This window comes from Salvelinus sp. IW2-2015, linkage group LG23, assembly GCF_002910315.2.
Source record: "Salvelinus sp. IW2-2015 linkage group LG23, ASM291031v2, whole genome shotgun sequence".
Classification (NCBI taxonomy): Eukaryota; Metazoa; Chordata; class Actinopteri; order Salmoniformes; family Salmonidae; genus Salvelinus; species Salvelinus sp. IW2-2015.
Window position 1 is genome coordinate 35,464,461 of NC_036863.1, and position 25,482 is coordinate 35,489,942.

The 25,482-nt window shown below is 45.0% G+C and overlaps 1 protein-coding gene across 3 annotated transcripts in view; it reads left to right on the forward strand.

The window, feature by feature from the left end:
* LOC111950711 (protocadherin alpha-C2-like) overlaps positions 1–23,776 on the forward strand; it is a 33,389-nt gene extending 9,613 nt beyond the window's left edge. The window contains 5 exon segments of one of the 3 annotated variants that reach the window (XM_023968526.2): positions 5,019–7,865; positions 12,593–12,651; positions 18,739–18,824; positions 21,619–21,680; positions 22,758–22,842. In XM_023968526.2, coding sequence (XP_023824294.1) covers positions 5,340–7,865; positions 12,593–12,651; positions 18,739–18,824; positions 21,619–21,677 — 2,730 coding nt within the window. In that variant the 5' untranslated portion in view covers positions 5,019–5,339 and the 3' untranslated portion in view covers positions 21,678–21,680; positions 22,758–22,842. 3 annotated transcript variants of the gene reach the window in all.
* Positions 23,777–25,482: the final 1,706 nt, after the last annotated feature.

The window sequence follows — 25,482 nt, forward strand, 5'->3', positions numbered from 1 at the left end:
AGGAGAGGAGCTCAAACAAGGATCCTCAGAGAAAGATGGAGGACATGTCTGAACAACGGTGTCCCGTCTGCGTTGGGTGTGAGGTCAGATGCCAAAGAGAKTGCACCACTGTCTAGGGTTCAGAGGTCATCATTATGTTGTGTCAACATGAAGGGGAGTGGAGTGGTGCCATCAGCCTTTTTTCCACTTAGACAGACCCCTCTCCTCCTGCTTACTGTTCTGTGTCCTCCCCTGTACTAATCTTTATGTCGCTCTCTTGTCCAAATTGAAATAAGCTTTATTGACAAGAGAGGAACCATCTAATGGTGTAAAGCAATTGATAGTAAACAGAAATAACACATTAACCCTAAAACATTGCACAAGTTATCAAAATAAAACACATGATAAAGATAAGGACTGGAACTGGGTCTCCCATACTAGCCCAACTCCCTCCCTCCCTCCCTCCCTCCCTCCCTCCCTCCCTTCATTGGTTTGTCAGACACTGTCCCTCAATTTATGGCAGGCAGCAATGTAGTGCGCTCCCAACCCACAGCTCTCTGCGTCCTCCCCCAACAGGACTGGTAGCCTACTCTCATCAGAGAGGTCTTTACCTTGAATAAGGGTTTCAAATTTGGGGAAATAACACTCTCTAATTGTTTTATATTTTTTACATTTTGTCAGGAAATGCAGCTCCGTCTCAGGTTCTGCTGTTGTGCAGTGGTTGCACAGCCTTTCCTCTACAGGGAGCCAGMTTTTCCTGTGTCTACCCTTCTCAATGGCAAGGCTGTGCTCACTGAGCCTGTACTTTGTCAAGGTTTTTCTAAGGTTTTGATCAGTAACCATGGTCAAATATTTAGCCACAGTGTACTGTCTATTTAGGGCCAGATAGCACTGCATTTTACTTTGTGTTTGTGCTTGTGTTTCCCAATAAGCAATGTCGTTTTGTTTTTGACTGTGTTGTAATTTAGTTTATCCCGATTGATTGGATGTTCTGGCCCTGAGGCTTCAGTGTGTTAGTAGAACAGGTTTGTGAACTCAGCCCCAGGACCAGCTGGATGAGGGGACTCTTTTCTTTGCTCAGCTCTTGGCATTGCAGGGCTTGGTAGTGATATGAGAGGGGGTCACTGTATTTTAGATGTTTCCAAAACTTAATTGCTCTTTTTTGAGTTTTTATTATTAGTGGATATTGGCCTAATTCTGCCCTGCATGCATTGCATCGCTCTCTCTCCCCCTCTCTTTCTCTCCCTCCCTCTCCCTCTCTCTCTCTCTCTCTTTCTCTCCCTCCCTCTCTCTCTCTCTCTCTCTCCCTATCTTTCTCTTTCTCACTTTCTTTCGCTCTCTAATACTGGCTCATAGAAAGAAGTCTTTTATTTTAAACTTGTCTTTGCACAGAATCATTTTGAACTATTCAAGAGGCATAGTTCTGGGATGCAAAGACAACCCCTTGCTAGGTTTGTATCAACTTTTTGTATGTTGATTTTTGGAAGTTGCTGAAGGCAAGATGCATGTTTATAGCAGTACCTACAGCATCTCTTTTACTCACAATTTCCATATCTCTCTCACACACTGTCTATCTGTGTACAATTGTTTTCTGTTTTTCTACCCATCTGTCCATGTCACTCTCTTTGCCTCTCACCTTATCGCTCTGTCTGCGTCAGATAGCTTCCTGCTCCTGTTGATGAGAAGCAGGACCCGGGTCTCATTTATAAACGTTGTGTATACACAAAATATGCCCCAAAACATGCGTGTGCCAGTTTCCAGCAAATATAAGCATTTATAAAGACTGAACTTGACGTGAGAATGTGCTTATCCTCCCGCAAACGTTGAAAACATATGGTAGATGGAAATCATACGAGGGTGGTCTATGGAAATAGGTTGATGGACTGAGAGTAGCTGAGGGGTGGTTTTAAAAGCTCATGTTCCGTAATATTTTTTTTATTGAAAACACGATGTATAATGTTTAAAGTACTATCTATCCAGATGTAGTGAATATCAACATATCAAATGACTTTATTCTTGCCATGTAGCTACTGCATGGGGGGGGGGGGGTGGCATAATAATAATAATACAAATAAAATACACAAAAATAAAATCAATAAAAAGTGAGGATAGGCTACCATTTGTCCCATCTCTCATTTAATTGGACCCACTTCACAGACTGCAGTAAATATCTACGCTATTTAAAGTATGTTGCTCTATGCGATCTGATCCGAAGCTTATAGTTTAWTGATAGGCACCACAGCATATTCAGGTTCGGGAAAAAGTAAATGCAAAACGTTTGAATTCAACGACCTATTTCCAGGTCCACAACAATTTGCAATTGTTTTTGTCTTTCAGAAAAGGTCAGATACAGCAAGTCACAAGAAAACATTCGGCCAACACCTCCAACGACATTTGATCAAGTTCACGATTGCAATTTCCTTTAGATACTGTCTTGGCCTAATTTCAATACTTCCAAACTATACAGCAAATCAGGACGTTATTGTCACCATAATGGGCGTTATTCAGCCGAAGTTATCATGTTCGTTCACACGTTCACAATTTTACAAAAGGTCTGATTTATAACGGTTAATGTGCGTATGTACGAAGTGCGCCAAGTTTATAKATATTTTTGTGCGTGCACGGTCTTTTCAGAAATGTTGTTTAAAATGGCAACGTTTATAAATGAGGSCCCAGGATATTAGAACAAAGATGTGTTCAGGACCTGAGTCACTAGGAAGGGTTTATTGTATATTTACAGAGTGAGGCTGAGKTATTTCAATCAGAGTCCGCAGCAGGAAAACCCTTCTTTGTGAGTGTAAGGCTGGGAAACTATGCACATTTTCTRAGTGGAGCCATTCCAGATGTTATTTTCCCATTTTCAGTATCCAACAAGGTAACATGGCATGATTTGTAAGGGTACATAGCTGGTGTYCAGCAACAGCATCTCTAGAATTGATTGGCTATGTTAGATTTGTCTATGTAACCTTTCCASCCAGTATTCCTTTGCGAGTTCAGCTCAGATGTCTCGTTTCCTCTTCTTGTGATGAGGGCAGGGTGTCTTGGTCAGACAGAGTCATTAGGATGTGGGGTTTCCCTGGCATGTGGAGAGAGGACTACGGATATGGCTGCACAGTGAATCAGTGGTCTGCAATCCCCTGCCTGCTGCCGGAATAACTCACCCATGTCGCAAGATCCTCTGATTCTCTGCGAATGATCTGTTTTTGCTAATGCATAGACCCACCTAGGTTTAGATTGACAGGTCCGTGTTGTAGATAATGGGCTTTCAAACCTGTCTCTCTCTTTCTCTCGAGCACGCATGCACACACACATTGCATCATCAAAAGTCAGGTAAACAGTGCCTTTCAAACYGTGCCTTTTGTTGACCTTATAAGCTCACAAAGTGGGAAACACAAGCAAGCCGTTCAACGGCCTGTTAGATACAGCGAAGCTATTGATACAAATTGACTTCACCGCTCACCGCTCAGAGTCATTAACYGAAGCACTAAGTTGTGATGTATTGCGTCACCTGAATTTATTTAGCTGATGTCAGCGCCCAAAGTGTCTCTCAGCAAATACATGACCTTTACGACACCATCCCTCTTGAAGTCTGGTCATCTCCTGATTTTAACCACAGAGAGAAGCTTCTTACTTCTCTGTAGAAAAATAATATCTGTATTGTGTAAGTTGTTGATAAGGTCTATGTATTCTGTTTGTCCTTAAGGASCAGGTTTGTGTTTGGCCATTTACCAACCGTAAAAATATTTACTGAGAAGTCCCAAAATTACAGTATATTTACTTMATGTTAGTTTGCCCAATGAGAAAGGAAGATATTGCATTTAACGCCATATCATTACAGTGAATTCGGCCAGTATTATAACATGTAGAGATGTTTTAAAGACAAGACGTTTTAAAGTGTCCGTTAAAAGGCATAGGTCTACCACAAGTTCCCCCTTCGCCAACTCATGTGTGCAGGACTCAATCATCACTCTGAATAGACTGTAGTTTATGTCATCAGTTTCAGAGTGTCAGATGAATTTGCTCCAGTTTTGTTGATGGATGCACAGAGKGCGTGCCTCGGGCGTGCTCGCCAGAATTACACGAACTGTCTCTTGTCAAAGCTGTTACATGTTGACAATGATGAGGATGATGACAATCATGCTGATGAAGACCATGATAATGTGGGTGCGCATCATGAAGATGATGATGTGCATGATGAAGATGGTTATGGTGATGGTAAAAGTGATGGTGCTGGTAATTAGGATGATGATGAAGAAAAGTAGGGGTTGCATAGTACTGCGTGCACAGTGGTGAAACAGAGGGGAAGAAGTCGGGCTTATTGGAGACACCTCGGGCATTTTAGATGGGATTATTTGAGCTGACACTCTGGGGTCGAGCACTGACAGCAGCGATCCTTGTGTTAGAGAAGGTTGTGGATGTCAGGGCGATGCGCGTAATCTGCTTCGGTTGCGTTCCCTGCCAAAATGTGGAGGTGTAGGGTGCGCGATAGCAGAGTCGAGAGCTAATATGAGAGCCGCTTTAGMGGAAGCCGCCATGCAGCTGTTTCAATTCAAACAAAGGAGGTCAGGCAATTACAGTCCCCAGAACGTGCCTCGTTTGAGATACCTGTTGTAAAATTTGACTGCGGGGTTTTGCTTCGCAGCATGGGGTAATTGCACATTTGGTATAATGATAAAAAGGGTCTCGGGAYTAATTGGTGGGGTAAGCCTGTATTATGAGCAACCACATGAATCATTTCATTTTCAACCATACAGCTGTGTAGGTTTTCCATCTCCATTTAAACGAGTGATGTATTGCAGTAGTTACACAATACAATGGCACAAACACACGGTAAATGGCTGTAAATAAAACCAATCTAAGGCGACGGATTTGGTGGGGTTGTATCCAGTCGCTGTTCCTTTTCTTAAGGTGCTGAAATCCATCCAGCCAGCGGTCTTTAAGCACACGGCCCCTCCCCCCGACGCTCTGTCCCGACACCATCACATTAAGCAGTGGATTGAGAGAGAGACGGGGATAAATGGATGGGGAGGGGGCGGTTGCACCATTGGGGAAGAGGAGAGAGAGAGAGAGAGAGAGAGAGAGAGAGAGAGAGAGAGAGGGCGATACCGAGCACCAGTGGCATGGAAATACACCCGTCAGCCGCGTGCAGAGGAGAGAGAAAAAGGCAGCACGGACAAGAGAAACATGGATGCATTAGAGAAGTATTCACTCAAACAGATGACGGAATGGATGTGCCGTTCCTCCTGCACCTAACGGGGAACGAATTAGCCCATTTTAATGCGGTGGTGCGAGGCGAGGTATTGCAAGCTAAAAAGGCGGAAAGCAGTATTTAATCCGTCTGCGGATCCCATGAGCTTGCAATGGCTGTTATGGGGATATGTAGCTGTATAGGAAACAATGTGGCTCTTTCGTTTGTTGTATTTTTCTTATTGTGTGGCCTTTCACTTGGACAACTACTGTACTCTATTCAGGAGGAATTAGAAAATGGAGCGGAGGTGGGGGATCTTGTGCAGGACTTGGGGTTGGATATCCGAAAGCTCTCCAATCGAAAGATAAAGGTAACCAGCAGTGGAAAACGGTATGTGGATGTCAATCCCCAAAATGGGAAATTACTAGTCAATGAACGAATCGACAGAGAGACGCTGTGTGATTTGAGCAGCACCTGTCTTATACATTTAGAGGTGCTTGTTGAAAACCCATCCGAGGTGCACAATGTCGAGGTGGAGATTGTGGATGCGAATGACAATGCGCCGCAGTTCCCTAGTGACGAGTATCAATTGGAAATTGCAGAATCGGCTTTACCAGGGTCTCGTTTCCCCATTGAGAACGCCGTGGATCCGGATGTGGGATCCAATTCCGTTCGTCTGTATCGACTCAGCCCAAACGAACACTTCGCACTTGATTCCAACAAGCCCTCTCTCAACAGCAAGAGCATTGAGCTCGTGCTCAAAAAGRCCCTTGACCGTGAGCTGGCGCCTTACCACCAATTCATTCTGACTGCTGCAGATGGCGGAACACCAGCAAAAACCGGTTCAGCTCTAATTAATGTGCGAGTCCTGGACACCAATGACAACGTTCCTGTATTTGACAGCTCAGTGTACAAAGTCAAATTGTTAGAAAACTCACCAAAAGACACACTGGTCATCAAATTGAATGCCACAGACCATGACGAGGGTACCAATGGGGAGGTGTATTACTCTTTCAGCAGCTACACTCCTGAGAGAGTCAGACAGATGTTCAGCATGGACAGCAACACGGGAGAGATCAGAGTGAGGAGCATTGTGGACTACGAAGAAACCAACTCTTATGAGATGTACATCCAGGCCATGGATAAAGGCCCTGGTGCTGTGGCAGCTCACTGTAAGGTGGTGGTGGAGGTGGTGGATGTGAATGACAACGTCCCAGAGATAGTCCTGTCCTCTCTCTCCAGCCCAGTGAGGGAGGATGCCCGGGCTGACACCGTGGTGGCCCTGATCAGTGTCACAGACCGGGACTCTGGTGCCAACAAACAGGTGAACCTGGAGATACCGCTGGGSCTGCCCTTCAAGATCAAGTCCTTCAGAAACTACTACACCCTGGTCACCTCCGCCTTCCTGGATCGTGAGACCACCGCTGCGTACAATGTCACCCTTAGCGCCACTGACGGCGGCACCCCACCCCTCTCCTCCCAGAAGACAATACAGGTGGATGTGGCTGATGTGAATGACAACCCGCCGCGCTTCGAGCAGACCTCTTACACAGTCTATGTGACTGAGAACAATGCCCCCGGGGCCTCGCTGTGCACCGTGAAGGCCCAGGACTCCGATGTCAACGAGAACGCACGCATCACCTACACCGTCCTCAATGACAACAACCACGGTATCCCCGTCACCTCCTATGTCTCTGTGAAGGCCGACACGGGAGAGGCATACGCCCTGCGCGCCTTTGACTARGAGTCACTCAGGGAATTCCACTTCCAGGTCAAAGCTCAGGACGGGGGCATCCCACCCCTCAGCCGGGTGGCCACTGTCTACATCTACATCATGGACCAGAACGACCACATTCCTGAGATCGTCAAACCCCCAGGCAACGGCACACGCTCTATAGAGACAGTGCTGAAGAACGCTGAGGCTGGCGTCCTGGTGACCAAGGTGGTGGCGTACGACGCAGACGCGGGTCCCAACGCCTGGCTGATCTATGTGTTGGATCAGTCCACAGACTTGGACCTGTTCAAGGTGCATGAACACACAGGGGAGATCCGCACCACGCGCAGGGTCCTGGAGGACAACTCCACCTCCTTCAGCCTGACTGTACTGGTGAGAGACCACGGCCAGCCGCCTCTCTCCTCCACCGCCACTGTCAARGTGGCCGTCATGGAGGTGCCACCCAAGGTGACCCCTGACCCCAAGAGGGTCATCCGGCCCCACAGCACCCTGCTCTTCTCCAACGTGACCCTCTACCTGATCGTGGCCCTGAGCGCCACCACCTTTGTGTTCCTGGTGACCGTGGTGGTGCTGGCCATCGTGCGCTGCCATGCCTACTGCACCCAGCCTGGTTCCTGCTCCCCCTGCTGTGTGTCCCAGAAGACCCCCCCTGATGGCGGGAGCAGCAGCACAGTAGGTGGTTCTGGTGGTGGAGGTGGGGGACAACCCAATAACAATGTGGCGCTGCGGAGAGACCTCAAAGTGGAGCCTCACTACATTGAGGTGCGTGGGAATGGCTCCATGACCAAGACCTACTGCTACAAGACCTGCCTGACGGCCACCTCAGGAAGCGACACCTTRATGTTCTACAACACAGGCCGGCCCATCAGCGGCACCTGGGGTTCCGAGCGCTTCTTCACGGGTGGAAGCGGGTTTGTACGGAGACTGAGCATGCCCGACGCTTCATTGCAAGTCTGTCCAGAGGTGCGTCATTTTTTTACCTATCAAATGACAGACAGGTCGTGCATGGCATAACAGAAGTAGTCTCACAATCTGTCACCTCTCCAGATGACATACTAGGCTTTAATTTGTATTGGTTACTGTATGTTGGTGCTMGTTGTCTTAAATGAGTGTTCTAGCATTCCGTCATACAACTGTTCTTGGTTCTGTTTGTTACATGAAGGGCTTTAGATGCTCGGTAGTTCTACATTCTAGCTGAAGTTGTTCGTTGTCACATTTTTTGCTTTGTTGTCATATTCTAGTTTTGTTGTGCTGGTATGTCTTGAGACGGTGTCAGTTTTGACATGTTTCTTTGATGACTGGCCAGTGTGAGTGGTTGTGTGTCTCTTTGTTCCTCTCCCTGGTTGCACAGTGTAGCTTCTTCCTCCACCCAGCTCAGCGCTCACACTGCATTAGTGTCAGATTGGAAGACTTTTTGGAGTCCTGCTGTATTTCTGATGATTCAGGGATTTGTGCTTCACTTTGATGTTGTCATCAAATATTCAGTCAGTGCAGGTCAATTTGACTCTACCTCTGGCTCATTCTCTGTCCAAGTGTGTTTGACTTCATCATATCTCACAGTGTCAGGCTTTGTGCCTGTGATATCTCCAGTTTAAATGTGGATGCACAGTATCTGTGTGTGTGTGTGTGTGTGTGTGTGTGTGTGTGTGTGTGTGTGTGTGTGTGTGTGTGTGTGTGTGTGTGTGTGTGTGTGTGTGTGTGTGTGTGTGTGTGTGTGTGTGTGTGTGTGTGTGTGTGTGTGTGTGTGTGTGTGTGTGTGTGTGTGTGTGTGTGTGTGTGTGTTTGTGTGTGTGTTTGCATGTATATATTTGTGTTTTTTCCTTCTTTAGTCTGTTGGGTTAAATTGCAGTAACCCAAAGATCCTCCCAGTATTAGTCTTCCTGTCTTTTCTCTCCAGTCTGCCACATGGACTCCTCATTCAGACTTCTCTCTATTAGTCTTTTCTACTGTCTCAGCTCTCTAGACCCTCTTCCACTGCAGCACTATGCAGCCGTAGGAAAGTGTTGGCATTCATGTTCGAGCATGGCTTAGGAGTCAAGGCTGAGTGCTACAGGAAATGACAAATACGCGGCGCTGCACATGTTTTACCACAAGGCTGGAAGGTTAAGAACTGCAGCAGCAATGATGATAAACATGTTCTTTAGCAAGGAACCACTGGTGTGAGGTCTGAATGGGGCTTTTGTTTAACTTCAGTAAGACTTCCAATAGGTGTAATTCATTTCCATAAGAGTAACAGAGTAGAGCTCATGGAATTAACGTTCCTGAGAGTGTGTAAATGGTTATTCAGCTGCAATGTCTTTTTAAATCCATGGACGTTATTTTAGCCATGTTTTAATGACTGTTTATGGTTTGTTGTATTTTTGTACCTGTTTAATTGGCGTGAACTCATGTTTACTCTAACGAGCAGACATGTGGGTTGTGTGCTCTAATGGGCTGGCTGGCGTACTCTCTGATGCTCTCCTGTTTCAGCACTCTGCTCTGGGGGCTGGATAGGTTGATGGTCAAAACGTTGTCTTAACGTTGTCAGAATGTAGATTGGAGGCCACAGCGGTTGATTTGGATGTTTTGGTGGTTATGTTGTAGTCCTGGATGGGTCAAGACAGTCCGTCAGTCAGTCAGTCAGTGGTGTAGGAACAATAAGCAGAGGCAAGATAAGAGTGGCTGTGYAAATTAAATTAACCTCCAGCCACTGTTTCCCAGACCCACAAATTRGATTCGCTCAGAGAGGCTGTGTCTCAGAGAAGGAGATACTCCCCTCAGAATTAAACTGATTAAAACATTTATAATGTAGGCTCTTTATCTGGGGCGCCTGCTGACTTCTGAACAGGGCTGAGGCTTAAACTACTACAGTACTGGAACCTACCCACAGGTCTGATGTCTAAGGATCTGATGATGTTGATATCAGTGGTTATGATTTGTGTACATATCCAAAGTTCTGAAGCTCCATTATGAACCTTCATACAATCATTAAACCTTGTGGAAAGCAAACTAAACTGCAGGCTTTAATTATTGAGATCAATTCAAAGCACTCACWCCCACAGGGAGCAGCTTTCGGGAGGAGAACATCAATGAACTTGAATAATGTGTGACTGCCCTAGGAGAGCCGCCCTTAACCCTTTAACCCCAGTCCAACATAAGCAGGGGATGGAGGATGTGGTTGCCCTGGTGACAGAGGGGCTCTTCCTGATTGGATTATCCCAAAGCCCAGCTGCAGTCTGACTGATGAGGCAGTTGTTTACCAAGGCTGCCTGGAGCTCTGAGCTCAACACACAACACACCGGAGGGTGAGTTCATGTTGAGGGATAACACACACACACACAACACAACACACACCACACACACACACACACACACACACACACACACACACACACACACACACACACACACACACACACACACACACACACAATGATAACACTGACTCATACACAAACTCACAAATCCTCTCACAGAATAACTATCACACAGACAGAATACAGGGAATCTAAGAGTGTATCAGTGTTCTCCAAGTCATTGCTTTGAGAAAGGGCATTTGTGTTATGTAACATCGTTTGGGTCTTTGCATGTCAAAAGAGATACAAGTCAAATAACACTATTTGACGCATCAAAGAAGCTTGACATTTGACACCTCAAATAACACAATTATATTATAGAATGTTGTGTGTGCTTAATTTGCAKGTGCAAGCCAAGCGCCACCATTATGATCACCGTCAAAGCTGTACAATACTGCGTTGGTAATATGGCTTTATTTGTTCGACCAAATGGGAAAACGTTTGTGTGAGCATTTGAATTTAGACTAGGATCAAACGAGCAGGATCAAAAATGTTTGCAAATATATTTGATACAGACGTTATCAGCAACTTCTGGGGTATCTAGCTAGCTTTAGCGTGGTACCTAGCTAGCATCAATGCAACCAGCCTYAAAACAATGACCAYTAGACATTGCAGTCATTTTCAATATTCTTAGCAATGATTTAGGAATCACTGTGAGTAAGTATTAGCTAGGTAGCCACTTGTTGTTCTGCTATTGAAATAARTAGCTAGCCAGCTACTTAACCCTGTTGCCCAAAACMAACATMATAAGCAGCCAGCTAGCTTCATCTGGCTAGTATGGTTTGATCGGACCGGGMTATGTGCTGTGAAGCTAGCCACAATAAGGATTACCCACATTAGTGGAATTTGCGTGTTGCCTTCGAAATAAACGTCCCTATTTGAAATTGATGCAGAAGGTTACAATTGATGGAATAATGCCATATTTAGACTAGATAATGTTAATCAAGGTTGGAATGTTGGAATGTGGAGCAATGAAACGGAGTATCAGTTTACTCGGTAACACCCACAGAACACAACTGGGAAGAGCTTACGCAAATATTAGCATCATAGCTATTACTTATTTATTTACAAGCATTTCGCTACACCCGCAATTCAATTCAAGCAATAACATCTGCTAAATATGTGTTTGTGACCAATAATACAATTTGATTTGTTTAAAGTGCGACTTTGACTGTGGGAAATCACTTCCCTAATCAGCCTATTGTGGCTATAGTGCGTTTTTTCCCTATGGAATAGTGTCCAATACACATAGTAAGTTGACTGGTACAATAAATGTGGCTCAATTTCAGAGTCCCGCAATAAGAGCAACGATGCTAATGTTTTCTGTRACTGAGTAGACTGATACCCCATGTCGTTTATCCACAATCCATAGTTAAGGCTGTACAGTGAAATAAGTATMRCCKCAATGCAATTCTAAAGTCTAATAKATCCAGTGTGATTTCAACAGATTTTTTTRAAATMAACAAATTATAATATTTTGTTGAATTTATATAAGAACATACCAACCTCGTTTAGCATGATCTATTCCATTATGCCATGATTCCACTATTTGTATTAATTTATCACTTTCATTGAGATACRTTTATTTTCAAGGTGAACCGCAAATTCCACTTTGTCTAATTCTTATTGTGGCTAGCTTCACATAGGCGGGTCCTACCAATATTAGTCAAATAAGAACTGTRTTATAAATTAGYGGTATTTTAGATGATGACACCTAGCTAGATAGTTAGCTKGCTAATTATAGCTAATGAAAGAGATTATGTCGTTTTGCTATGTTTTTGGGGAAGAACATTGTTTGCAAACATCAGCTAGCTAGCTGTTTTATGACCAGCACTGTCCAGAGCTTGGGGAAGTGTATCTGCGCTCGTGCGATAGCGGCAGGTGTGCGAGACAAAACTTTACCAGCATCATAGCATAGGTATTGGTGACTCGTTAGGACGTTGGAATAGGAGTGATAGTGTAATCAATGTGTAATAACTACGTAAAAACCTAATGAACGTGTTTCATTCTTACGTGGCATGCAGTCATACTCAGGTCCTGATTGGTCAACAAGTTTATTTGAGGCGTCAAAAAGTTTTATTCGACGTGTATCTTTTTTGACACGCAAAGACCCAAACGGCTTCCATAGTATGTGTGTGTGTGTGTGTGTGTGTAATGGCAGTGGCAGACACACTGTTTTCCAGAACTGCAGTGCACCAATCAGGATGCAGAGCTGGGATGTGCACCATGATTAATTAATGAGACCATATCTGGCCTAGCTCTGCATGAAATCAAACTAACCTCTCTTTTTTTTTCTCCCTTCTGCCCTCTCTCCCTTCCCCCCTCTATCTCTCTCTCTCTCTCTCTCTCTCTTAGCCGAAGGCCCCAAATGCTGACTGGCGATACTCCACTTCTTTGAGGGCAGGGATGCAGAGGTAAGCACTTTACTCGTTTGCCCTCTTGTGATTTCAACTCTTCTTAAAAAGATTCCCACCCCACCTCAGTTTTATCAGGGGCATCACCTCTCCGGTATGATCCCACACCTTCCATTGAGTTGGTATATAGCCCCTTGCCCCTTGCCCCTTACCAAAACATTAACAATTGCTTGGAGGAATATTGCTACAGTATGTGACCAACATGTAGGAAATGTTACCTCCATTTTATAGCTCTTTAAGTCTGGAGTCACCATGCATGCCTGCACAACAAAGACTGAGAGGCAGCCACTCTCAGACTACTGCACTCTGCAGGCAACATAACWTGACCACAGTCAGCTCTCAGATCAGATGAGCAACAGCTACCATCACAACTAGTGGCTCCTCAACATGTGTCTGACCCCTTCAACCCCCCTGTTTGGGCCAGCTGTGCTCTGGCTGTCTTGTCAGCCACCCCAAAGGGGAACACACATACACACAGAGGGGCAGAGCCCTGCTGTTCCAGCCAGGCCCCAGTAGCCCTGCTCCTATCCTCTGCCTTAGTGTATATAGGTCATCTTCATTCCAGGAACCGTGAAAGACAAACGGGCTGACGAACTGGGAGCTTTCTCAACCTCAGAACATCAGTCACACACACACACTCACATACACAAGCTTTCCCCCTGTTTCCCCCTGCACACACTCTTAAATAAAAGGGTTCCAAAAGGGTTCTGCTGCTGTCCCCATAGGATAACCCTTTTTGGTTCCAGGTAGAACCCTTTTTAGTTCCAGGCAAAACTCTTTTGGGTTCCATTTAGAACCCTCTGTGGAAAGGGCTCTACAAAASGGTTCTAACTGGAACTAAAAGGGTTCTACCTGGAACCAAAATGGGTTCTTCAAAGGATTCTCCTATGGTGACAGCCGAAGAAACCTCAAGCACCTTTTTTCTAAAAGTGTACAATTAAGCCATTTTACATATGCTAAGAGTGCAGGTTCTCCTTTTGTGTAGTATCTCATTGACGTCTGGTTTTCTGGTGTAGTTTTAATGGATTTGAGTATGATGTTAAGAGATATTGGAGTGGTGATTTCTCTGTTGTTCAGAGAAATTGGATATAATGCCATGGTGACAGACTCATTAATAATTCATATCCACCATCTTGGCATTGCTGTAGCTGAGTTTAAAATGGCAGCGCAATAACACAAGGCCTTCAAACGCTTCACCTTCACACCCCCTACCCCTCTAATTGCACACAGCCAATACACAACCCTCACCTCCATATTCTACACCCACACACACCCGCCAGACCCCCCATTCTGACCCCCCCCCCCCCCACACACACACTCAGTCAGCACCCCTCAGCTCATATCCCTCACCAAACAGACTCTAACTCAGCATCACCCAATGCCCAACCCAATATAAACGGTTCTAAAGGCTGAAGTCCACATCCCTCCCTGGATGATGTGTATTGCTGCAGAGGGCAGAATGGCATATAGTTCATATAGCTGAGAGAGCATAGTACACACTGTGTGCCAGAGGTGGGACCAAGTCATTGTTTTACAAGTCACAAGTAAGTCTCAAGTCTAAGCACTCAAGTCCCAAATCAAGACAGGCAAGTCTGAGTCAAGTCTCAAGTCAAGACCGTCAAGTATCAAGTCAAGTCTTTGAGTTTCGAGTCCTAAACAAGTCATAATGTGCTCTTTACCAAATGTAATACCATATTTTTAACAAGAGTAATAGTTAGTATATTACATTTACGCAAATCATGAATGCTTTTAAAAATATCTATGTATTTATTACTTTCCAAATAAACGTTATATTTCTATGGAAATACATGGGTAGCCATGAGAAAGACCCCCCCCAATAGTGATCGACTATCGAGGATCGCTATGGGGCGCAATCAGTCGATMTAGGCTTGTACACAATCGCCCATCCGTAACACACACTCACGCTGTGTGGTTACAGTAGGCTAACGTATGTCAATGYTTTTAGGAACAGCAGTAACATCAGGCAGGATTTAGGCTACCAACTGCCTAGCCAGTTGTAGCTCAATCTTGGGTGCAATGATCACGTTCCCGCACTGACTGACTGTGTGGAGGCTCATTGATTTAACGTTACGTTACTACACTAGTACACTAGCCTACACTAGTAAAGTAATAAAATATATAGCTGTCGGCTGTATTAGCCATGACTTACCGTTCTTTGTGCAGCTTCAAATGTCAAACAAAGTTGGAAATTGTTGCGCCTCCGTCTGTCATTTTTTCCCTGCATGTTTTGCATGTTGCAATCCGTTTTTTGTTGATACAGCGTCGTCTTTATATCTGAAAATAATAKTTTMGGGTATCATCTTTCCAAAGGCTCCATCTGAATTCACCCGCCGACGTTCCTCTGCACTGCCACGCACAACTTTTTCTCAGCTGGCACAATTTGATTGGCTGCTGTCRGATTCAAACTGTAATCCGTTAAAWGAAGAGTTGATGCYCTGCAAACTTTTTTAATAACATCATTTTTAATATCTGAGCTTGGGGAGGGTATCAGGTCAGGTCGAGTCAAAAGGCTCAAGTCCAAGTCAAGTCATGAGTCATTGGTGTTAAAGTCAAAGTCGAGTTGCAAGTCATCATATTTGTGACTGGAGTCTGACTCGAGTCCAAGTCATGTGACTCGAGTCCACACCTCTGCTGTGTGCTGCATTGCAGAGTCTGCAGTCAGGGCTAGCTGCTCCTCTGCAAGTCTACAATCCTTACATTCATTATGAATGTATAGGGAGAAGGGGGCATGTTTATGTGTGTCTGTGTTTTTATGGCCTTCTCCATATTTGTGGTTGCCAAGACAATTAATGCAGTCCTGAATGCATCTGTGACTCATAAATACCCTCAGGTTTGTGTGTGCATTAGATGTGGTAGTGATAGTGAATGGTTGAGTAGCGCAGTTAGTTGTAACAAACAGTGAATATTTTTTCCCATTACTTGTTGACAAGGCTTGATGTAGAAATGGAGATGGTAAGGAATTTGTAGTAGAATTTATGGCTGTTGTGTTTTCTTCTGCCTACCATTCCACTCACTGCTGCATCTCTCCTCTCTCTCTCTCTCTCTCTCTCTCTCTCTCTCTCTCTCTCTCTCTCTCTCTCTCTCTCTCTCTCTCTCTCTCTCTCTCTCTCTCTCTCTCTCGCCCTCTCTCTCGCTCTCTGTCTCATTCCCTAATCCCCTCCCCCTATGTAACCACACCCACTCCTGTCCCTATTTGCATCTCTTACATCTGTCTATCAATCTCATCACACCTGCACTCTCCATCTCTGTCTCCATCGCTCCCTTTCTTTCCTGTCCTTCTCTCCCTCTTCCTCATCTGATCAGACGTGAAGTTACACAAAACAGACCATAATAACCCAAGGCAAGCCAGAGTGTCAACTTACACGGACCAGAGACACATCAGTATGCACAGATATTAGCACACACCTTACACACAGGCACACACACACACACACATTCCCAGATACACATCAAACTGTGAGTAGACAGACTGGGAACATCCACCAAATTAAATGCTGCCGGGCTTTCCTAAAAAGTACTGATTAAAAGCATGGTGTCAACCTCGAAGGGATAATTAGAGCTTTAGAAGATGGAGTGTGTGTGTACATACACTGTGTGTGTGTGTGAGTGGGTGACTGATTGTGCAGTTATTTTAAATGAATGTTAGCTGTTTGGTTGTAATATCATCACCTCTTGAAGAGCCTAGTCAGAACTACACATTTCAGATTATTCCATGCAAAACAACTGGGCACATTTAGCGCTATCATCAGAGTTATACAGCAAGTAACTGCATGCTTTTCATGATCAGTAAACATCAATTGATCATGTCATTTCAGATAAGTGAGGGTAACCTCACGATATCGCTCAATATTGGCCACCATTAAGTGGATATTTTAGTGATATAGAACAAAAGTGACCTGTACCTGACAAGTATGAGTAGTTTAGGTTCATTTCCAATCCTTTGTGGGCTCTACCTGTCAAGCAGCAGAAGCGTGCACTTTGCAGATATGCTGGTAGCTGATCATGTTTACTTTGCAAGCTACCGGTAGATACTTTGTACAGTTGCTTAAACATAGTGATAAGTAGACCTAACCAACGTAGGCCTACCTAGCCAAGTAAAATAACATGATCCCCTTTTCAACATTGTTTTTACGAGTGTCAATCATGGCTAGCCAATCATGGTTGCTTCTGAAAAATACGACAGGCTAAATTGATTGATGGATCATGTCAAATTGGCTAGCCAAGCGTAGCTAATTACAGATTACATCAATATGGCTAGTTAAAATGCTCACTTTCAGGGGATAAACTAGATGACTATATTTGCTTGCCAACTATAGTGGTGATGACAGGAGTCCGACTGACAACTTTACCAGGAAGAGGACTTGCCGATTTCAAGCTCTTTCCAAAAGCCTAATCTCTGATGAAGCAAGCTAAATGACACGTTGTTTGCTTAGATACATGCCAAATACATGTATTTACAGTTACGCTCACGTATCTGTAAATACATGATCAATTGATGTTTACTGATCATGAAAAGCATGTTTTGCATGGAATAATCTGAAATGTGTAGTTCTGACTAGGCTCTTCAAGAGGTGATGATATTACAGCCAAATAGTTGTAACATTTATTTAACAATCCCTTGCAAACAGCAGATAGTTGTAAATGGTTTTAGCAGAGCTGAGGGTCTCATTGTCCTCGAGCAGACAAATTGAACACTATGAACCGTTTTGTGKTGTTTTATTGATAACAACCTGTTCATGGGTTGCATGTTTCATCACAATATTGTTTTGAACGTTCATCAACAATGAGCGCTGATGAAGATTTAGTCCAAAGTGCATTACAGTGGCTTGGAAATACAATGACATTCAATAGGAGGCAAATAATTAGTAGGAAAACCTTGAGTCAAAGTTTTGATGTCACCAGATTGACTTTAGATGCAGTATAACGTTAGCTAGCTAACTAAGATTGATGAGAGGCCAACGGATTTTAGCTAGCTAACGTTATCATTGCTAGTTATTTTTGCCGAACTTTGCTAGCTAATGACAACATCACCATCTGTCTAAAGTAAATTTGACAACATGAAAATGCTGGCAAAGTTATTTKCTACTAATTATTTGACTACTTTAGCAATGTCATTGTATTCCCAGGCACTATAGTGTAATTTAGACAAAACAGTATTTAGCCTCCGTCCAGAATGACTGGGTTTATCACCACTTTAGGTCACCACTACGGCACCGTCGATAGAGGGAGGCTTGAGAACGTTCCTAACAATGGCATGACACGACCGAGTGACTGAAGTGCAACCTATGAATATGCTAAAAACTCAGTCTTTTGTCAGTTTCCCGCCTGATGTCACAACTCAGATCTGAACATTCTGATTGGTGACATCACAATGGGCTAACAACTTAGTCCTTTGTCATAGTTTTCCCGTCAGATGTCATAATTCAGGACTGAATATTCAGATTAATGACATCACAAAGGGCTGCCAGGGCTGCCAGTAAGCTTGTATTCAAATATTTTCCAGGGTGATGTCATAATTGGAGTTCAGGTCACAATTTATTTTGACCACCATTCTCTGAGTATGCATCACTTGAAGCATATGATTTACATTTTTGCATTAAAAGGAAAACTCCACCCAAAAACTATATTTTGGTATTTGTTTCATTAGTCCATTGTTGATATAGTCCCAAAATGTTTGCATGTCAGCAATCAAGTTTTCAAGATAGGGGCCAGATTTCTGTATGTTGAAAGTAACCTATCTTGAAAACTTGATTGCTCACATGCAAAACATTTTGGGACTAAATCAACAAGATAAAGGGAAATGGAAAGAAACAATACACTTTAAATATTAAACGGCACACAGTTGTCAATGATTTTAGGCAAATCAAATGCTCTGTACCTTATTGTATTTGAGTTTTCTAAACAACCTGGTGGGCCAGTACACACAGCTGGCTGCTTTTCAAAGGCTATGACCAAYGCTGTACTTTACTTTCAGCTCGGTAATGTGCAGATCCAGTATGTTGATACAACAGGGGATAATATTGATGTATCTAATGAGCATATGTGAATGTGTGTTTTGTGTTCCAGCTCGGTCCATATGGAGGAGTCGTCAGTGATGCAGGGAGCCCAGGGGATGCTGGTCCAGAACTGGCCCACAGTGTCCAGCGCTGCAGGTGAGATGTGTTGGCCTGGGTGGGCGGGGGTCAAACGTACACCGAGTTTCTCTGCTGCCAGCTGGAGGCACTCTGCAGACACAGTGGTGTGAAATGACAGCAGATAAGTAGGAATACGGAAGGCAGATGGGAAACACGCAGGTGACCTTTTAGAATCCCCGCCAGAGGAATGTTAAGCATTAGCGCTGAGACTCCAGGGGCAGCATGCTTGAAAGACTAGATGAGGGCCAATGGCAGACAGCGACACAATCTGCCAAAATAAAAGAGCCAATGAGAGGCATTCTCAAGATGGCCAAATGTGGGCTGTTGGCCWGACTTTGACAGGTGAAGTGAACTGCACAACTTGGTTGTGATGGAGTGTTGTTGGGAGCCGCCAGCTGAAAATAGCCAGTTGCGAGAACAYTTTTGACAATTGCATCCAGTAAGGCATTTAATAGCCATTTATCCATTTACAGAGAGCAAAAACAATCGCCTTTGAAGATTATTTTGGGAATCTGACTGAAATGAAAAGAGAAGGAGAGGGAAAAGTAGAAAGCAAGAGAGACAGAGAGGAACGACATGATCACAGTTGACTGGTAAGCTCCTGTGGTTAAGTTCGGAGGGTTTGTCAGAATGCCTGGGCGGTGGTTTGGTGTTCCTGTCAGCTGCCTGCCTCCTCTCTACTGCCAGCCAGCCCAGGCTGAGCCCTGGCTGAGCACTCATCCATTTACTGTCCAGTGACAGGAGTTAGAGCACAGGTGTAGGACTCTAGGGTGGGCGGTTGATCATCACTGTGACGGACTGAACTGTGTCTGTGTCTGTGTGTATGTGTGTGTGTGTATATGTGTGTGTGTATGTGTGTGTATGTGTGTGCGTGCATACAGGAATTTAGAGGGGGAAAGAGAGTGAGAGTGAGTAGGGCGATTGAGAGAGGYAGAGAGGGGATCTAGCTATTGAATTGTTCTACCTGGCTGCAGTTTCTTTGCAGCGTATGGAAAACCTTGAGTCTATGGTCTGCCAGAGAATCCAATACTCAGTGGAGGCAGAGGACATGCAGAGTGTCCTGGAAGCTCATCAGGAGTGGCTCAGTGCAGAGAGGAATCTCATGCAGGGTTAGGAGGTTCTTAGTGCTACAGGCTAGGATGTTGCAGGGTCAGACTGTTTTCATAATAAGGGAAGTGAGTGCAGCCTTGTGGCTTAGACACATGATGCCATGTAGCACGATTGGCTTTGTTTCAAAATGTTGTCTCAGGTAGGTTGAAGTGTAAAAGAAAGAATACATAGATTCAGTATATTACAACGGTGTTATATTGTAATACATATTGTACCTCGAATGGAGAGTATACTTCCTCACTGTGATTCATTTGAGTTACCTGCAGAGGGAGGGGGCACTGTTGGATGAAGACCAGACACAGAGGTAGATAGCGAGGGTGTTGAATAAGGCATGGCAAGACGTCCGCGATGTTTAGGGTGCTAGTGGAATTCTGAGTCATTTGGGAGAGGATGAAAGAGCGAGAACGATAAGAAGCATGGGAAAGGAAAGAGAGATATGGGCTGTTTGGAGAAAGAGAGAGGTTTAGGATTGGCAGGGCCCTGCGGCAGCGTTGTTGCTAGGGAACGCCATGTGACTTGTTGCTGGGTAACGCTGTCTAACTGAGAGATTGCTGCAGCACCACCACCCTCCATCAGCAGGGAGTGGGCGAAGGCCGTTTCCACAGCAACCATTCATACCCTGAATGGAGGATTTAGACGATGAGAGAGAAACAGAGAGGGAGGGGGAGAGAAATGGAGAGATGAGTAGAGAAGGATAGGTGTTAACAGAGGAGAGAGTGGGTAGTCAGAGATGGAGAGGAATGAAAATGGAGGTAGAAAAGGAAGAAGGATATACAGTACAGTGAGCTTTCAAGATGGAGAAAGATGTCTTCATGAAGAATGGTGCGACACCACACACACACACACACAATAGAATAGCATAGAAGAAGAAAACACACACAACATGCACACGCACTCATATTCACAAACCTTAATCTAACGCCTGATCCATGAATTGGGTTGCATGTTTGTAGGCCGGAAAGAAGAAGAATGGGTTGAGAGTAACCCAGATTGGACCAGGGATAATGGACTTAGAATGTAGGACACTGAAACGAGGCTAGAACCACCCCAGACAGCTGGGTACCATGGCAACCTCCTTACAGAGAGCTATAGTAACCTGCTTACCAGCAACCACAGCGTGTGCCTTTCTAATATGATCTTTGCAGAGGGGGGAAATTGGCTATGATCAGGGAAGAGCTCCAAATAAGCCTCCATACCTCCAGCCTCCATAGACTTACAAAAGACTCTGCCACATCTTCGACAGGGTAACATTCTGCAAATTGAAACAACACTCTTATGTAGATTTGCAGGAGGAGAGAGAGAGAGAGAGAGAGAGAGAGAGAGAGAGAGAGAGAGAGAGAGAGAGAGAGAGAGAATAGGTGTAGATCTGTTTGTTGGTCTCTTTCAGTAGGTGCGCATTAGATGAACACAGATCATTCTATGTACCCACGCTTGTACCCCTCCAGGTGCGATCTCAACTGGCCTGCTTTGAGAAAAGAATCAACACACTCAAAATGATGTTGATCAAGTCTAGGAGCAATACAGGCTACCCTCCACTAACATAATCACAGGGCTTGAGGAAAACAATGTACTTCAGGTGCAGTAATAGTGTTGTATTGTAATAACTGTGTCCTGAACTGATCAGCTTCCCCACACTGACCAGACACAGATGTTTCATTCAGTTTCTACTATGAAGTAAATGTTATGGCTGCATTCTTTTCAGTCAGATTGGCTCCATCAAGCCCTAGTGAAGCCAAAACGCTGAAGAACGTAAAGGACTGAAGCGTGAGTCAGAGTGGGTCTGTGTGTTGGTGCCATTTGATGTACTTTATATCTGAGCACTCTTGTGTTGTTTGCATGCTACAGTCATCACACGCGCGGACACACACACTTGAATTAGGAACTCCAGTCATTTCATGATTATACTTACAAATGAAAAACAAACAGAATCTATTTTCAGGGCCTGAGTTTGATCTAAATGAAACACAGGAGAAAAGTAGGTCAGAGCCCAGAGAAGTTGGTGTGGGCTGAGAGCACTGTGTCTGCTGAGTACAGACAACATCACATCACTCTCTGTCCTTTTCCCCMTTTGTTTCATTTTTCTGCATCGTTCTTCACCTCAAGCGCTCTATCCCTTCGCATGCCTTTCTGTCTCTTGCCTGCTGATTGTACTTACATCTCGTTCATATCTTCCATTATACTGTATCCTATATGAAAGGAGAATTGTGTCTCACGTTCTCTTAGTACTGCAGTTCACCCTCTCCAGGCTCTTTTGGTCTTTCATTGTCTCATCCTCTCGCCCTGCTTCCCTCTCTCTCTCTCCCTCTCTCTCCCTCTCTCTCTCTGTCACATTCATGCTTGAATATTGTATGAGATTTCTCCCTCTCTCCACTACTGTGTCGAGTCCTTGTGAGAGTAGGATTAGGTTAGTGCTGGGTTTTCACACTTCCTGTCATCCTTACATGCTAATTCCCATCACATCACAGAGTTAAACATCCCTCTCTGCCGTTAAAGGTCTTTCTAGTCTACCCGTGTGTTCTCAGCAACACCACTGGCTGATAAAGTTCTACTCCCTGCAATCCGTTTCCCCCTRGTCAGTTTATCAGTGTGCCTCTGGCTCTAACTTAGACGTTTTGCTTATCTGTGCTGTATTACAGATGTGGTAATACTTTACCTCAGCCAGAAATAGGAAATTGGATAAGGCTCAATTTATGTGTGGTGGAATTTGCTGGTGTTTTCAGAATCTCACTGTGAGGATGAAAATAATGTTGACGAATATGATAAAGATGACATAGCTCATCCCTTTGTGTTTCTCTCTCTCTCCCTTCTTCTATCTCTGTCTCTTCTCTTCCTCTCTTGTAGATGGTGAGGGGGGCGAGCTGTCCCCTCCGGTTGGAGCTGGCATCGACAGTAACAGCTGGCACTTCCGTTACGGGCCTGGCCCAGGCTACGGRCCCCCTCAGGTTCTGAGGCCTGGAGAGATCCCCCCCGAAGCCTTCATCATCCCCGGCTCRCCCGCCATCATCTCTATCCGCCAGGGCCAGGGAGGAGAGGATGACAAGAGCGACTTCATCACCTTCGGCAAGAAGGAGGATCCCAAGAAGAAGAAAAAGAAGAAGAAGGACAAGAAAGACAAGAAAGACAAGGGGAAGGAGGATGTGGACGAGTAGAGGAGAAAGGGGAGATATTAAAACAGAGCTACCAACTAAAGTCCAAATAACAGATGCAAGACAAATATCCAAGTGTATATTTTAGAAGCAGGAGAGCCTCCCTGTGGTGTGTTTGCATAGTTAAGTCTGCCCAGCCAAGTCCCCATTAGCAGAGGCCTATCTCTATGAAACAGCCAATTGTAGCCTCTGRCAGGTTGGCCCTCCGGGGCTTCCATACCTCTGGCTATTAAACAGGCTTCATACGGGATTTAATAGGCTGTCATTAGCCAGACATTTGCTGAAAGAAAATACTGTTTCTAATCAAACAAAAATAAATTTGATTAGAAGAACCTTTCTACAWTGACGATTATTTACTCAACTTTCCCTGCCCCACTCTTTCGTGTATAAAATGCCATATGTGAGAGAAACCTCACACACCATTTTAATGCCATTGCTATTACTAGTGTTACAGTCCTGCCAGCCACCTCCCCAAACTGGCCTGAAATGGGATGCTCTTCCCTGGCCCTTCTGGCCCCATGTTGGCATCTCTGTCTTTACTCTACCCCCTGTCTCCTCTGATCTCCTGATTMGAGGGGGAGAGGAGGAGCTCAATCGGACAAAGAGTGAAACAAAGGCTCTCTTCTCCAATAACATGGAGGCCTTGTGAAAAAAAAAGGAATACACAATAGTTATTTTATGCAAAATATAGAAAAGAGGAAGTGACCCAAACAAGACACCTGACATCTGTGTATGTAGTGTACGGTGAGCTGTGTGAGATTAGAATGGGTTGAGATTAGTGCTGGCCGAGATTGAAGGCTGGATTAGACTGCCCAGGTTATTTTCAGTGCGTGCTGAAGTCATGGTGTTTCATGCCTGGCACTGTTGGCTCTGTTGGCAGCACAGGGCAGGGGCGAAATACCTGTCCCCCATCTCCTCACCTAGAACAGACAATAGGTCAGTGGGGCCTTGAACCCACAGTGTGCAARACACAACCACAATAACTACCACACATACGCTCACACTAGACAGTCAGGGCTYCCATGCACACACCTCTCTGGATACTATAGATCTCTAACCCAGCCAAAAGGCTGAGGCATAGCAGTGGCCTCTTTGCTATGGATGTGTAATAAACTCAGCAAAAAAAGAAACGTCCTCTCACTGTCAACTGCGTTTATTTTCAGCAAATTTAACATGTGTAAARATTTGTATGYACATAAGATTCAACCACTGAGACATAAACTGAACAAGTTCCACAGACATGTGACTAACAGAAATGGAATAATGTGTCTCTGAACAAAGGGGGGTCAAAATCAAAAGTAACAGTCAGTATCTGGTGTGGCCACCAGCTGCATTAAGTACTCCAGTGCATCTCCTCCTCATGGACTGCACCAGATTTGCCAGTTCTTGCTGTGAGATGTTACCCCACTCTTCCACCAAGGCACCTGCAAGTTCCCAGACATTTCTGGGGGGAATGGCCCTAGCCCTCACCCTCCGATCCAACAGGTCCCAGACGTGCTCAATGGGATTGAGTATCTGGGCTCTTTGCTAGCCATGGCAGAACACTGACATCCTGTCTTGCAGGAAATCACGCACAGAATGAGCGATATGGCTGGTGGCATTGTCATGCTGGAGGGTCATGTCAGGATGAGCCTGCAGGAAGGGTACCACAGAGGGAGGAGGATGTATTCCTGTAACGCACTGCGTTGAGATTGCCTGCAATGACAACAAGCTCAGTCTGATGATGCTGTGACACACCGCCCCAGACATGAAGGACCCTCCACCTCCAAATCGCTCCCGCTCCAGATACAAGCCTCGTGTAACGCTCATTCTTCGACGATAAACGCGAATCCGACCATCACCCCTGGTGAGACAAAACCGCAACTCGTCGGCGAAGAGCACTTTTTGCCAGTCCTGTCTGGTCCAGCGACGACTGGGTTTGTGCCCATAGGTGACGTTGTTGCGGTGATGTCTGGTGAGGACCTGCCTTACAACAGGCCTACAAGCCCTCAGTCCAGCCTCTCTCAGCCTATTACGGACAGTCTGAGCACTGATGGAGGGATTGTGCGTTCCTGATGTAACTCGGACAGTTGTTGTTGCCATCCTATACCGGTCCCGCAGGTGTGATGTTCGGATGTACCAATCCTGTGCAGTGTTGTTACACGTGGTCTGCCACTGCGAGGACGATCAGCTGTCCGTCCTGTCTCCCTGTAGCACTGTCTTAGGCGTCTCACAGTACGGACATTGCAATTATTGCCTGACCACATCTGCAGTCCTCATGCCTCTTGCAGCATGCCTAAGGCACGTTCACACAGATGAGCAGGGATCCTGGGCATCTTTATTTTGGTGTTTTTCAGAGTCAGTAGAAAGGCCTCTTTAGTGTCCTACGTTTCATAACTTGACCTTAATTGCCTACCGTCTGTGGTATCATTTCATTTTCA